The sequence below is a fragment of the Plectropomus leopardus genome, chromosome 3, assembly GCF_026936395.1.
Source record: "Plectropomus leopardus strain MGB_pleo_1.0 chromosome 3, ASM2693639v1, whole genome shotgun sequence".
NCBI classification, from domain to species: domain Eukaryota; kingdom Metazoa; phylum Chordata; class Actinopteri; order Perciformes; family Serranidae; genus Plectropomus; species Plectropomus leopardus.
Window position 1 is genome coordinate 41,509,502 of NC_142178.1, and position 15,315 is coordinate 41,524,816.

At 42.5% G+C, this 15,315-nt stretch overlaps 1 protein-coding gene across 1 annotated transcript; it reads left to right on the plus strand.

Moving 5' to 3' along the window:
* Positions 1-1,848: 1,848 nt before the first annotated feature.
* Positions 1,849-14,572, plus strand: sde2 (SDE2 telomere maintenance homolog (S. pombe)). Its single transcript, XM_088075104.1, has 8 exons — positions 1,849-2,006; positions 5,565-5,685; positions 5,840-5,951; positions 8,839-9,008; positions 9,992-10,124; positions 11,024-11,167; positions 11,269-11,431; positions 13,943-14,572. Exons 1-8 carry the CDS (start codon positions 1,854-1,856, stop codon positions 14,156-14,158), a joined length of 1,212 nt encoding a protein of 403 aa, XP_087931230.1. The 5' UTR covers positions 1,849-1,853; the 3' UTR covers positions 14,159-14,572.
* The last annotated feature ends 743 nt before the right edge of the window (positions 14,573-15,315 follow it).

Sequence of the window (15,315 nt, forward strand, 5' to 3'; positions counted from 1 at the left end):
CATGTCTGATGAGCGCGCGACACCCGCAGCTGCAGTGAGGCGTTCACGGACCCTCCGGCAACATTAGACAGGTCACAGGTTACTGAAGGTTACCTCCACGTGCAGTAGGTCCTCAGGTTCTCAGGTCCTCAGGTTCTCAGGTCCTCAGGTCTTCAGGGCTTCAGAGCATCAGGTCCTCAGGTCCTCAGGTCTTCAGGTCTTCAGGGTGTCAGAGCATCAGGTCCTCAGGTCCTCAGGTCTTCAGGGCTTCAGAGCATCAGGTCCTCAGGTCTTCAGGTCCTCAGGTCTTCAGGGCTTCAGAGCATCAGGCCCTCAGGTCTTCAGGTCTTCAGGGCTTCAGAGCATCAGGTCCTCAGGTCTTCAGGTCTTCAGGGCGTCAGAGCATCAGGTCCTCAGGTCTTCAGGGCTTCAGAGCATCAGGTCCTCAGGTCTTCAGGTCTTCAGGGCGTCAGAGCATCAGGTCCTCAGGTCTTCAGGTCTTCAGGGCTTCAGAGCATCAGGTCCTCAGGTCCTCAGGTCTTCAGGGTGTCAGAGCATCAGGTCCTCAGGTCCTCAGGTCTTCAGGTCTTCAGGGTGTCAGAGCATCAGGTCCTCAGGTCCTCAGGTCTTCAGGGCTTCAGAGCATCAGGTCCTCAGGTCTTCAGGTCTTCAGGTCTTCAGGGCGTCAGAGCATCAGGTCCTCAGGTCTTCAGGGCTTCAGAGCATCAGGCCCTCAGGTCTTCAGGTCTTCAGGGCTTCAGAGCATCAGGTCCTCAGGTCTTCAGGTCTTCAGGGCTTCAGAGCATCAGGTCCTCAGGTCTTCAGGTCTTCAGGGCGTCAGAGCATCAGGTCCTCAGGTCTTCAGGTCTTCAGGGCTTCAGAGCATCAGGTCCTCAGGTCCTCAGGTCTTCAGGGTGTCAGAGCATCAGGTCTTCAGGGCTTCAGAGCATCAGGTCCTCAGGTCATCAGGTCTTCAGGTCTTCAGAGCATCAGGTCTTCAGGTCTTCATGTCTTCAGGGCGTCAGAGCATCAGGTCCTCAGGTCTTCAGGGCTTCAGAGCATCGGGTCCACAGGTCTTCAGATCCTCAGGTCTTCAGGTTCTCAGGTCTTCGTGTCTTCAGGGCTTCAGAGCATCAGGTCCTCAGGTCTTCAGATCCTCAGGTCTTCAGGTTCACAGGTCTTCATGTCTTCAGGGCTTCAGAGCATCAGGTCCTCAGGTCTTCAGATCCTCAGATCATCAGGTCCTCAGGTCTTCATCATTAACCCTTGATCATCACCACAGACTCCACCAAACCTCTCATGTTTTACTTTTAAATAAATTACGCGTGTGTGTGTGTGTGTGTGTGTGTGTATGTGTGTGTATGTGTGTGTCTAGTGCTAACCTCCATCCACACAGGAGGTCTAAAAACAGGTTATAAAAACTAAACTAAACAGGTTATTAAAACTAAACTAAACAGGTTATAAAAACTAAACTAAACAGGTTATAAAAACTAAACTAAACAGGTTATTAAAACTAAACTAAACAGGTTATAAAAACTAAACTAAACAGGTTATAAAAACTAAACTAAACAGGTTATAAAAACTAAACTAAACAGGTTATAAAAGGTAAAACCTGCAGCAGAGACTCGGTGTTATCTCACAGGAACAGAGATGATGATGATTAATCTGCTTTTGGATAAATTAGTTATTTTTATTTTGTTGAAAAATGAGAGAACCAGCCGACACAGCTCAGAGGAACATCTTTGTATTTGTATATATGTATAAATATACAGATTTATAAATAATTTTCATTTTCAGTGACAGCAGGTAGCGCCGTTGTGACGTAACGTGGTGACGTCACCTCCAGCCGATGAGCGTTGAAGGGGAAGCTGCGCATGCGCCCAATGGTGTGCGGCCATAGTGAAGCCAACATGGCGGCGGCTCAGATGGAGGTGTCCGTCAGCTGTCCGGGCTCCAGCTGCACTAACTGGAGGTTTCCGGGCGGATCTTCGGTCCTGGACGTCCTGAGGCGGTTCGTCCAGCAGCAGGTGAGCGCTCACAGCAGACCGAGGCGGGAGAACAGGCGTTATTCCGGGATAAATGTGAGGGATGGTGTCGCGGTGTTAGCTCGATGCTAATGTTAGCAAACACACACACACACACACACACACACACACACACACACACACACACACACGGAAACGGTCATTTCACGGTTTTATTGACGGTTATTGTCGGTTTATTGATGGTTTATTTTAGTGTAAGTGTTCAGAGAAAAGTTTTAGATGAAACTGTAGTTTAATGCGGACGTGCAGCTGTTTGTGTGTTTGTTAAAGCCTTTGCTTTGTTAAGTTTTATATTCGGTTTTAATTATGTAATTTATAATTAAAAAACATTATTTTTAATAATATACCTATTTCTCGTGCTTCATTTTTATTTACCATTTTTGGCCCGCGATTTTTACAATGTATTTATTTGTAGCCTATGCTTTTTTTCTTATTTGTTTGTTTTTTTGTTAATGCAGTTTTTGTTTTTACTTCTCTAGCTTGTGCTTTATATTTTATTTTTGGTTTTTGCCTATGCTATATATTTTATTTATTCTATAACCTAGCCTAATCTTTATTTCTATTTATATTTTTAGCCTATGCTTTATTTTTTTTTTTTTTGTTTTTAGTCTGTGCAGCTTTATTTATTTTTTTGCCAATGCTATATATTTTATTTATTTTTATAGTCTAATTTTCATTTCTATTTCTAGCCTCATGCTTTATTTTGTTTATTTCTTTGGTCTATGCTGTACTTTATATACTTATTCATTTATTTACTAAGCCTGTGCTTTGTTTTTTGTTATTTATTTAGTCTGTGCTTTATCTAATTACGTATTTAGGTTATCCTTTATTTTTTAAATTAATTATTTCGCCCACGCTATGTTTCTTTAACCTCTACTTTTTGTATTTATTTTTTTTGCCTATGTGTTATTTGCTTTCTATTCACCCATTTATTTAGCCTTTGCTTTATTTTACTCTATTTCTTTTACTGATATACATCCTTTGTTTTATTGTAATCAAACGCTAGACGACGTTTGAAAGTCACCTCCGGCTCACAAAGTTTCTAAATAATGTTCCTTGTCAATAATAATGAGATTGATCACATTAATGGAACATAATTCCTTCAGTGTGGAATCAAATTGATTATATTTTATTATGAATATTTAAAAAAACAACATTTAATAAAATACTATGCACATAAAAAACACAAACAGAAATATTAGTGAACATATATTACAAATTTTCAATGAGCAACACGAATATTTCATTTCATACCTGTCTGCCATCCTTTTATTGATCTTGTTTTTATTTTTAGTATATTTAATTGATTTTAATCGACTTGTTTTTCTCCCTGTAAAGCACCTCTGAGCATTGTGCAAAGCTCTCTATGAATAAAATGCATTATCAATTAGGGCTGGGCAATTAATTAGTTAATAATTAGTTTCGATTTAGATTTTGGCTTTCCTCGATTTTCAAAACAAAATAAAATGATTATGCGCGCCATAAAGAGTCAAACAGTGTTGCTCCCGTTTTGTCTTTTACTTTGTAAATCAAGCGCACGCTCGTCTTGTGCTCTGTCCGTCCCGCCAAAGTCCAAACAGAAGTTTCAGCTCCGGGTGAAAACAGAAAGTCTCATTTTGTTTCCGGACAGCGCTTGCAGCAAGAGAGAGCGCGAGCGACAACAAGCTGAGCGGGAAACACGTTCGTACCTGTGACGGTCACGGCGAGAGGAGCAGAGAGTACGATGTGAAACCAGCCAGCTGCTGATCGAAGTCACACAAGTTAGCCTCAAAGTGAGCAAGCTGCATTAGCTTCCCACTGGAAACAGACCAGGCTCTCTTAAGGTGGACTGTTAAGGTGGACCAGCTTTTGTCTGTGTGCCAAGTCTCTCCTGAGTCAGTGAAACCATCACTGAGCCCGACTCAACGCCTATTTTACTGTTATTGATGCAGCAGCTGTTATGTTTTGTTAAATTATATCAGTTGGATTATGTTTTATTATTATGTGAACAAACTACAGTAAAGTTCAAGGTGTGTTACAATCGTGGCTGCACCACAAAGCTTTTATTGTTTTTATTGTTTTTATTTACTTAAAATACCTGGATTTAAAGTTAAAGATCATCCAGAGTTAAAAAGAGTCAATATTCAATAACTGCATGATGCACTAAAGGCCAATGAGTAATCATGTTAAATAACCGTTAAATAATCGTGATTTTACTATCAACCAAAATAATCGTGATTATCATTTTTGCCATAATGGAGCACCCCTATTATCATTATTATTATTATTATTATTATTATTATTATTATTATGTGAGAAGAGGAGAAAGAAGAAGTGAACTGTGTGTCGAGTCGGGCCTCTGATTTATTTAAACCCACTGATCCACGGTCAGGAACCGTCTCACCGCCCTGCGTCCGTCCTCAAACCCAAACCGCTCTGTTCACACTCTTCATATAATCATCAACAATGTTTTCCCAAAACAGAAGAAAAGAAAACAGATGACGACAAACTCATGTTGACATGCTTTCCTGCTGTCGTCTCTCTGCAGAAATTCTCTTAATGAACAGATTTTTACACTGACCGATTTTCTTTGTTTGATTTCTTCCTCCAGATGTTAAAATCACATTACAAACAGATTCATACAAACTTTTTAATGTTACGTTGTTTCAGGGTTAATTTTTGTCCTGTAGGAGGTTTTATTCACCTCCTCTGTCCAAAAACAGCTGGGGAGAAGATTATTTCTGGCTCTGCAGAGTTGAATCCCATCATTCATCAGTTTCAGTGATTGTGACTTTAAAATCCAACTGTTGGTCTTTTCTCGTGTTTATGGTCCTTCTGGCTGTTTTTGGCAGGATGATTCTGTTTGGGTCCGTGTTTTTTTCGGAGTCGCCCCAAACCTTTACACAGTGATACAGACGGCGTAAAACTAATTTAGTCTGCCAGTCAGTTATTTAGTTTAGTTAATAACTGACTGACAGACTAATGTAAACTAAACAGAGTGACGTTTTCAGTCCTGACTGGTACGTGTGTATTTATTCGATAGGTTTTATTACTGAATGATGTGCTGATATTCCTTATGAGCGGGATGGTGGTGTACGGGGCGTTTGAACGGTTACGGTTCTTAAAAATTTGGTGTTTTTTTGTGATTTCTGGTGAAAAGATGCCTTACATGGCTCTGGGTTGTAAAGGTCTCTTTCCTTTATGTAGTTATATTGGTTTAATATCGGTGTCTAACATTCCCGTGAACTGCTGCTTTGGTAACATGCTTAATGAAGACTGTGTTGAATGCGTGTTTCCCTGCCGTGTGTGTTGATCTAAAATGAAGTCGAGCGCTGAGGACGAGCCGACAGCGGGGCGCTGCACGCCGTCAGATCATCTCGAGCCTGAACTCGAGTCTGTGACAGATTCTGTGGGCGAGACGTTCAGACCGCCGATGTTTGGCTCTCGCGTTATTGTTTGAGTGGACATCTTTATTCTCTGAATGAACGAAGCAGCAGTTAAACTGCATCTCCACGTTTAAAGAGTTGAATTCAATCCTTTCACCTCTCTGCGTCTGTGCAGGGAGTTTCTTCCTCTGAGGATTTCTACGTCATCCGAAATGGTCGACTGTCTCAGCCTGATGATCCACTGCAGCCGGGTGCCATCTATCACCTGGAGCCCCGCCTCTGTGGAGGGAAAGGAGGTGTGTTCCAGGACATACACCGAACCAAAGTCTACAGCAGACATCAAGTCGTGACTTTGTGTCATCGTCTTCTTCTTCTTCTTCTTCTTCTTCTTCTTCTTCTTCTTCTTCTTCTTCTTCTTCTTGTTTAACAGCGTGTGTGTGTGTGTTTCAGGGTTCGGCTCCATGCTGCGAGCGCTGGGCGCTCAGATCGAGAAGACGACGAACCGGGAGGCCTGCAGAGACCTGAGTGGCCGACGCCTCCGAGACGTCAACCACGAAAAAGAGTGAGAATCACAGAGCCGGCGTTACACCATTGTAACCACCTACACCTGCTCAGAGAACAACAACAGCAACAGTAATAACTATAACAACGACAATAACCAGAACAACAACTACAACAACTACTACTACTACTACTACTGCAACAGTAATAATTAGAACAATTAGAACAATATCTATAACAACAACTATAAGAATTATAACAACATCAACTAAAATAACTATAACAACAACAACAGCTATAATTAAAGCTGCAAGCAGCAATGAGCGGGCCCTCGCACCTCCATGCACGTCGGGGCTACTGACAGGACGCGACGTCTTTCTATGAAAGCAGAAAACTGGATGCAGCAGAGAATAAGTGTTTCCTCCATGAGCTACGCAGCTGGATTGCAGATTGGATCATCTACAACAGAGTTTTAATCAGCTTCCTTTTTTAGTGGCGAAACACCTAAATTCTAGGCCTCATAACGTCCACACTGTTAAACAAAGACGATACACGATTCGATTTTTATTGATCCAGTTGCTACGACATCAGTTTCAGTTATGTGTGTAGTCAGAAATACTTAGATAATTCATTTCAATACCTTAATTTATTGATTTATTTTTGTAAGTTTTTTTGGGGGGGAATGACATGCATTTCTCTTCACTGGCTTCCAGTGGCAGCCAGAATCAAATTCAAAGCACTTCTCTTGGCTTACAAAACAATCACAAGAACTGCTCCGGCCTACCTGGAATCCGTGATCCAGGTCTACTCTCCTTCTCGCCCACTACGCTCTGCATGCGAAAGACGCCCGGTGCTTCCAGCCCAGCACGGCTCTAAATCTCTAGCCAGACTCTTCTCTTCTGTTGTTCCCAAATGGTGGAACAAACTTCCAAACTCTGTGCGATCTGCTGAGTCCCTTTCTACTTTTAAGAGACAACTGAAAACTCATTTGTTCCGAGAACACCTCGGCACTTAACCCGACTCTTCTCCGCTTTGCCCTTTGGGATAGATTAAGTCAGAAGGTCCAAAACCCAGCACCTAATGATTATCTAGCACTGACAAAGTTGTGTGATGTTGGATGTTGACTGTCATCGTAAGTAGTTATACTGAGACTGTTGAATTTCAGATGCTGAGATCGCTACTGGTTATTACCTTGGTTTCAAAAAAAAAAAAAGGGGGCTGTGCGGCACTTCTTCTGCCACTAGACAGCAATACCTGTGACCAATCACACCTGAAGCACTTTTTGCACTTACTAAGGGTTTTTTCCTTAAGTCTAAATTCTTGCTTGTGTTGTACGTCGCTTTGGATAAAAGCGTCTGCTAAATGAAATTGTAGAATTGTAGCACAGGGCCACAGGTGGGATTCGAACCCGCGCCGCTGCAGAAGCCTCAGGTGTGTGGGCGCACACTCTCCCTGGAGAGCAGGAGGTCGCCCCGTTCGAATCTCTGATCTGTGTTCGATAAAGAGTGTATTCTCTGTATTGATTTAGCACAAACTGACGCCTAACTCTTAAATCTCACCGTTACATTATTCTTTATAAAATGAAAATCAAAACTAAAAATAAGTACAGAAAAGTGCACATTTTTGCCTGAGCCGAACTTATCAAAAGTAATAAACATTTCTGCAGGATTTGTGTGAACCTCAGCTTTAGCGTGAGTGGTGTCGGCTCAAACGGTCACGCAGGTTCTTCGTATCGTCGCAGTGTTTTAACGCTGACTCACGAGGCTCACACACAGTAGCTACTATCAACTTTATGTAACGTTGGCTTTTAATGTTGTCGGTGCTGATTTTAACACACTGCTACCCCGCCACTGTCGCCATTTTAATGAATAAACAACAGACGTTTTTGGGGGGTCAAGCGGGGCCTCTGAACAACATCAGTCACACTCTAGAGGCGCTCACACGGCCCCCTCAGGAGCCGGGCGTCATTACAACGGAAATCTTCGATCTCAGGATTTTATGAATCGATATTGAATTGGCAAAAAATATACTGCAGTGCACTGATGAGGCGATTTTTTTACCCAGCCCTACAGTCTGAGGCTGCCCCAGTTGAAGGTGGGATTTACTAAATGTGATGTCATTTGTTAAAATCTGGAGAAGATGGTTAAATACCAACACCAGAAAATCACAAAAAATGACATTTCAGTGAAGTGACAAACATTTTCAGAGCAACTTCAATAGGGACCTCATACCTTCCGGTGCTCGGGCCCTAACAACCGGAACAGTAACCATAACAACAACACCAATAATAACTATATCAACAACAATAACTAGAATTACAACCCTGATACTATTACATAAACAACGCTGCATAGGTACGTCCACTGATGCCTGTGTGGACACGTCCTCAGATGTTCCATCATCGGGTGTTTCAGGTCTTTTAACATCTGACACCCTCATCCAGGTTCTGGGCACTCCAGGCCTGGACCCCGGGCCTGGACTCTGGGCCTGGACTCCGGGCCTGGTGACTCTGGGCCTGGACCCCGGGCCTGGTGACTCCGGGCCTGGTGACTCCGGGCCTGGTGACTCCGGGCCTGGTGACTCCAGGCCTGGTGACTCCGGGCCTGGACTCCGGGCCCGTCAACTCCTGCGTTTCACCAGGTTGTACACCTGTGCGTTGTGTTGCTTCTGCTCCCACAAGACAATTCATCCCAGTTCTGTCTCTTTAGGCCACAACTGTTCTTACAGATCTTGCTACATGTACACTGTCGGCCCATAATCCTTTGTTCTACAATAACTAATAAATTAATAATAACGACAATGGTGATAATGAATAATAATAATAGTAAAAATAATAATAAAAACAACGACTGTGATAATAATAGTAATGGAAGCAATAATATTTCACTGTACTATGAGTACACCGACATATCAGACTGCAGGTGTTTCTTCTTCTGTGGTGTTTGCAGGATGGCGGAGTGGTTGAAGAAGCAGGCGGAGCGCGAGGCGGAGAAGGAGCAGCGCCGCCTGGAGCGTCTGCAGAGGAAACTGTCTGAACCCAAACATCAGTTCACCGACCCTGAGTACCAGCAGCAGTGTCACGACCTGTCCGAGAGACTCGAGGACTCGGTCATTAAAGGTGACAGCACAGCAATAATGGTCACAATAACGTAACATAACAATAGTGAGTCATATAATGAATAATAATAACTGTAATTAACCCTTTAGTGTCTGTTTGTCTCGTTTTAGTCTCTTTTCTTCTTCCTGTTGTGATTATTATTATTATTATTATTATTATTATTATTATTATTATTTCTGGGTGTCATTCTGGGCTTTTGACTCTGAATTTGTCATTTTGACTATTTTCCACCTGATGAGGTCATTTTGACCATATTTGGCATATGGAGGAAATACATGCTATTTCCAGTAGGTGACCTGCACAGTCAATGTAGCTGCTGATCACTGACATATCCCAGACTGTCAGCAGCTACCCTCACACACTGACATATCCCAGACTGTCAGCAGCTACACTCACATACTGACATATCCCAGACTGTCAGCAGCTACACTCACACACTGACATATCCCAGACTGTCAGCAGCTACACTCACACACTGACATATCCCAGACTGTCAGCAGCTACACTCACACACTGACATATCCCAGACTGTCAGCAGCTACACTCACACACTGAGCACAGAGAACACTGACAATAATTCTTTTTCAGTGTTTTTTAAATCTAAAAATATAGTGGGATCATGATAAAAATCTGGCAGTCAATGGTTTAAAATTCAGAAAATTGATGAATATTTGATATTCATTATTAGGACTGATGTTGATTAAAAATAAACTCAATGAAAGAAGAAAATAACATTCATGTATGATATTTTTTGAAAAGTGCATTTTGTGTGCAGAGCAATTTGAGTGTGTGTAATATTAAAGTGGACAGGAAGGGGTTAATAACTAAATCGTCAGAAATGCAGTGAAATAAAAAAAGAACTCGCTGAGCGATTTCACACCTTTTCAGGAGGTTCAGATATTTCAGTAACGGCCGTGTGCAGGCACACAGTGATGATGTCACGTCTCAGAGTGATGACATGCGTCTCTGTCGGTGTGTCTCAGGCCTGCAGGTGTCCTCCAGCAGCCAGGTGAGGCCGGACGATGTCTCTGCAGCAAAGAGACCAATCAGCGATGAGAGCGAGCAGCCACACAGGAAGAAGAGGAAGCAGCCGGCAGCTGCAGCCGCCTGTTTCTGGTCAGTCTGATCCTCATTTATCATACAGATTAACCCTTTCCAAGCCGAGCAGCCGCATCGTCCAAAAAACACGACCCCAAATAACCCCAACGACCTCGAATGACCCCAGATGACCCAGACCAGTGAGACATCAATCAACAGGTCGGAGAAAATTACCTAAAAACAGGGAAAAAAGGAAAAGAAACAAAGAAACGACCCGAAATTTAGAAAACAAAGAAACAACAAACAAACGAGGAAATTATTATTAAAAACTTCTGAAAATTTATGTTTACATCATACGTTAAATATGAAACACGCCAACAAAAACAATAACGAAAATCTAAAAACCATAAATTATCAATACTCCAGTAAAGAACTCCAAAATCATCTGCTGAGTCTCTGCAGCCCGGTGTCTCCTAGTCTCTGCAGCCCAGTGTCTCCTAGTCTCTGCAGCCCGGTGTCTCCTAGTCTCTGCAGCCCGGTGTCTCCTAGTCTCTGCAGCCCATTGTCTCCTAGTCTCTGCAGCCCGGTGTCTCCTAGTCTCTGCAGCCCAGTGTCTCCTAGTCTCTGCATCCTGGTGTCTCCTAGTCTCTGCATCCTGGTGTCTCCTAGTCTCTGCAGCCCGGTGTCTCCTAGTCTCTGCATCCTGGTGTCTCCTAGTCTCTGCAGCCCGGTGTCTCCTAGTCTCTGCAGCCCAGTGTCTCCTAGTCTCTGCATCCTGGTGTCTCCTAGTCTCTGCAGCCCGGTGTCTCCTAGTCTCTGCAGCCCGGTGTCTCCTAGTCTCTGCATCCGGGTGTCTCCTAGTCTCTGCATCCTGGTGTCTCCGAGTCTCTAAAGGACCTGCAGCTCACAGTGTTCACTCAGTCTAGATCCACAGAGTCTCTAACACTGAGGGTTAAATTCTGTCGCCACGGTTACAGGATGGGTGTGGACGACATGCTGAGCTCAGAGGACGAAGACGAGGAGGAGGAGGACGAAGAATCTCCGTCCACGTCCTCCACCTGCTGCAGTGCTGCTGTTGTTACCATGGCGATGCAGACAGAGGAGTCCGAGCAGAGCAGCAGGTATAGACCAGATCCACCTCACACCTAATCCACACAATCCACAAGACCTGATCCACACAATCCACCAGATATTTCATATTTACTCAAATCGTCTCCTCCAGCTCGTGTGCTGCTGCAGACTGCAGCTCCTCCATCACACCTGCAGAGACCTCCAGACCTGCAGAGACCTCCAGACCTGCAGAGATCACCAGACCTGCAGAGACCTCCAGACCTGCAGAGGAGCAGAAACCTTTAGAGGAGTCCAGCTGTTTGTCCAAGCAGCAGGTCAGTTGTTTGTCTTCTGTCTTCTGTCTTTTGTCCATCCTATAACAAACTCATGATTTTTAGAAAATGTATTGATTTGGTTTTTCTTTAAAACATTTTGCTCCTTTTAAAAGTTTTAGTGATTTTTAAAATATAAAATTATTGAATTTATTATAATTTTTTTCTTAACATTTTTGATCATTTTCTTTTTAAATTTTTAGTAGCAGTTTGTCCTCTGTGTCCATCCCATAATATAATCAGTTGTGATTCAGAGCTGAAACGATGAATCAAAATGAAGTATTTTATTTTGGGTGTGTTTGTGTGTCGGTGCTGAACGTAAACGTACCCTTTAACCCTTTTTAGTCAGAAACAGTCTGAAAACCTGCCATTCGATGGCATTTCTTCAACGTACTTCAGTTTGGCTGTCTCGACATTTGAAACAGCAGTTTTTTCATACATTTTTTGACAAGCTCAAGTTTTTAAAAAACATTTTTCTATGACTTTTTGAGATTTGGAATAATGACTTTTTGCAAATTTTAAACTTAGTTTTTTCGATTTTTTTTTATTATTCTATGACTTTTCAGCACGTTTTTTCATCGTCTGTCAGTCTCATTTTCAGGGCTGATATGGGTGCTTGAAATCCTTGAAAATGCTTGAATTTTAATGTGTTTTCAAGGTTAGAAAATTTTGGATGAAATGCTTGAAATGAGGTTCAGGGTTATAACTGTAGTTTCTTCACAACAAATCGTCATCTGACTGAGCAGTTCGTTGATTAGATGAAGAAATGAAATAAAAAGCTGAAATGCAGAGCGCTGCGCCCGGACCGCGAGTGTGCCTCTGAGTCTGCGCCCGGACCGCGAGTGTGCCTCTGAGTCTGCGCCGGGACCGCGAGTGTGCCTCTGAGTCTGCGCCCGGACCGCGAGTGTGCCTCTGAGTCTGCGCCCGGACCGCGAGTGTGCCTCTGAGTCTGCGGCGCTGAGCCAGCGGTCTGATTTGAGGGGTAACAACAATGAGACGGGAGGCTGCCGGTTTAATGAGCGCTGACTTCAGAGAAACAGAAATAGTGGATAAGACGTGGACCGAGTCCAGGAGGGGCCTCCTGCAAAGTCTGCAAAAGGACGTGCAGCTTTTCGGTGCAATCCGCGCTCTCGGGTCTCATGAAAGGTAAGTTGTTGTAGAGAATTTTTGAGTAACATTTGGCTAACTTTACATCGTAATGCTAATTTGTTTATGGTGTCGTGCGTGTGATACAGTCTGCTAATGCTAGCACCGCATGTTTAATTTTGTGCTGTATTTCTGTGCTGTGTATCTTTTTTCTGTTTTTATTTGTATTCTTGTATTTTATCTGTAGTCTTTGAGCCTTATTACTCTGTAAAGCGTCTTAAGAATATGTCTATGGAATATGCCGTAAACGACGTCATGTAACAGTAATGTTGACATTAGTAACTTCCTGCAGGCTGAGCATGAATTTAGAAAGATGAACAGACGGTTAAACTGGTGGAAGTTCGATCAGACCTGAATAGTCGCCCGTCTATAAAAGTTGCCCGTCTTTAAAAGTATATGAAAGGTATCTGATTGATATGTCACCATTGTCAGTAGTAATAATAGCAGTGATAACGGTGGATAAAATCACTGCAGAAACCATGTTTTGTCTTCAGCAGAATATCAGACGGCTGCTCGTTCTGTCAGTTTTGGGTTGAAATTATGGCTCTTAGTCTGACTACATCAACGTTTCGCCGACGGTATCACATGCAGCAACGTAGTTGATGACATATATCATGTTCAGCATCTTACAGATGATATTTACAATAAACATTTGGGATTTTAAAAATAAAATGTTACTCCTGTGTTTGTGGTTATTCAGGAAAGAAGCATCAAGATCTGATGAGAAGACTTCAGAGTCCAGGTCCTGCAGTGGTGGATTTTGTTTTCCAGCAGATGAGCAGTATATTGATCAGCGCATCCACACTTTGTTTTTATTTTACTGTGAAAAAAGGTCACTGAGCTGATTAACTGCCTGCTTTAAGAAAAATGTTATTATTTTTCACATTTTTATTAAATCATTTATTGAAAGTGAAGCTTTTGTCAAGTTATTCTGTCTGCTGACAGACAGAAATCCTTCCAAACAGAAAACTTTTTTAATGTTAATTTCTTATTGTAAATTTTTTCTTGTGCTTCTACAAACTTAATTTTGGTTGTTTTAAGCATAATGCTGTCTCTGTTAATCTCATGAAGAAGTAAAACAATAATTTGAGTGTATATTCATTTGTATTAATATGTCATTACTATAGCTGTGAGGTGCTGGAAAAGCTTTAAAATGGATCTTGAAAGTGATTCAAAAGTGCTTGAATTTGTCCCAGGAAAAGGTGTATGAACCTGCATTTTCGTAACTAATATGTCTAAAACACCACAAGGGATTTCATTCAAATTTTGCAAAAAAACGCGTACTAAAAGTTAAATAAATTTGAGAGCTGTTGTTCAGATCTGCAGCCATGAAAACAAGAATATTAAACTGAAGTGATTTATTCGCAGGGTCGGCCTCCGGTGGATCTGTCCTCAGTGTCTTCTGTGTCCCAGCTGGAGTCTCTGGGTCTGGACGTTCTGAAGGAGGAACTGACGTCTCGAGGTCTGAAGTGCGGGGGAACCCTGACAGAACGTGCCGCCCGGCTCTTCTCCATCAGAGGACTGACTCCAGATCAGATTGACCCGGCGCTGCTCGCCAAATCGGCCAAGACAAAGAGGAAGTGATGAGGTCAGAGGTCACCGCTGAGGCGGATAAAAAGACCTCACTTTGAAATTAAATGAGCAGTCCGGCTTTTTTTAACTCGACAGTCAAGTGTCTACTTTTGTGCTTTTCGCAGAACTGAGGAAGATGTTAAAACTAATTTACGGTGTTTTGTCATTGGAGCTTCACACTGCTGACAGATGATTTATTAATGTTTTTTCAGACTGTTTATCAAGAATTTTGTCATCACTCACTCATTTGTGGATTTTGTCCAATCAGAAAGCATTTTTTTCTCATTTTATTTTCTTCTTTTTTGTCTCTTATCAGTTTAATGAGGGTCGGCTTTGACTCAGTCTCATTGGCCTGTCAATCGACTTCAAGTGTCTTTATTCATGACGATTAATGTGAAATAAAATGTTTCTAAAACAAAACAAAAACAGCTGTTCAACTTTTAGGGCTTAAAAGAAAGAAGAGTCCCCGTAAACCTCCAGCTGGCTTTGCTGAGCTTTGTATGTCAAAATGAGGACGACAGGAAGTGATGTCACGCTGATGATTCACGATCGAAATTCAAAACGTTACATAGATAACGTTGACGAAACTAATTTTAGATCTATCAGTTCAGTCTGCTGAACTTCAGCACAAAAGATGCCGAGACTCGGTGTTCAGAAGCCAGGGTCCCAGGACGTAACCTGCGGAGCCTCCAGCTCCTCGAAACAGACGACGACGTCACCGGGCATGAAGTCGACCTCGGCGTCAGCTGACAGACCGCACTCCATCCCCACCTTCACCGTCTGAACGTCGTCTTTGTGGTGCTTCAACGCCACCAGAGAGAGAGGCACACCAAAAAAAGTCACGACGGAGCGGGTCGAAAAATGTAACAGTGCAGTATGATGATAAAACGCTGGAAGAGTCACAGTTAAATTTGTTAGGAAGAACTCAGTATAGTACGTTGAAAAATGCCAAGATAAAACATGCTGATAAAACCGAAAAAACTCAGTCTAGCATGTAGATAAGATGGCCGAAGAAATTGTTTTGAATATCAAAAAGAACATCAAAAATAGTGTTGTCATTTTGTCAAAAAATGCCATAGTATAGGCATGTCAAAAAATCGGGAGGGAAAAAGTCTCGGCCTACATCGCAAAAAGCATCATAGTATAGCCGGTGTCCGCTCCGCTCTCAT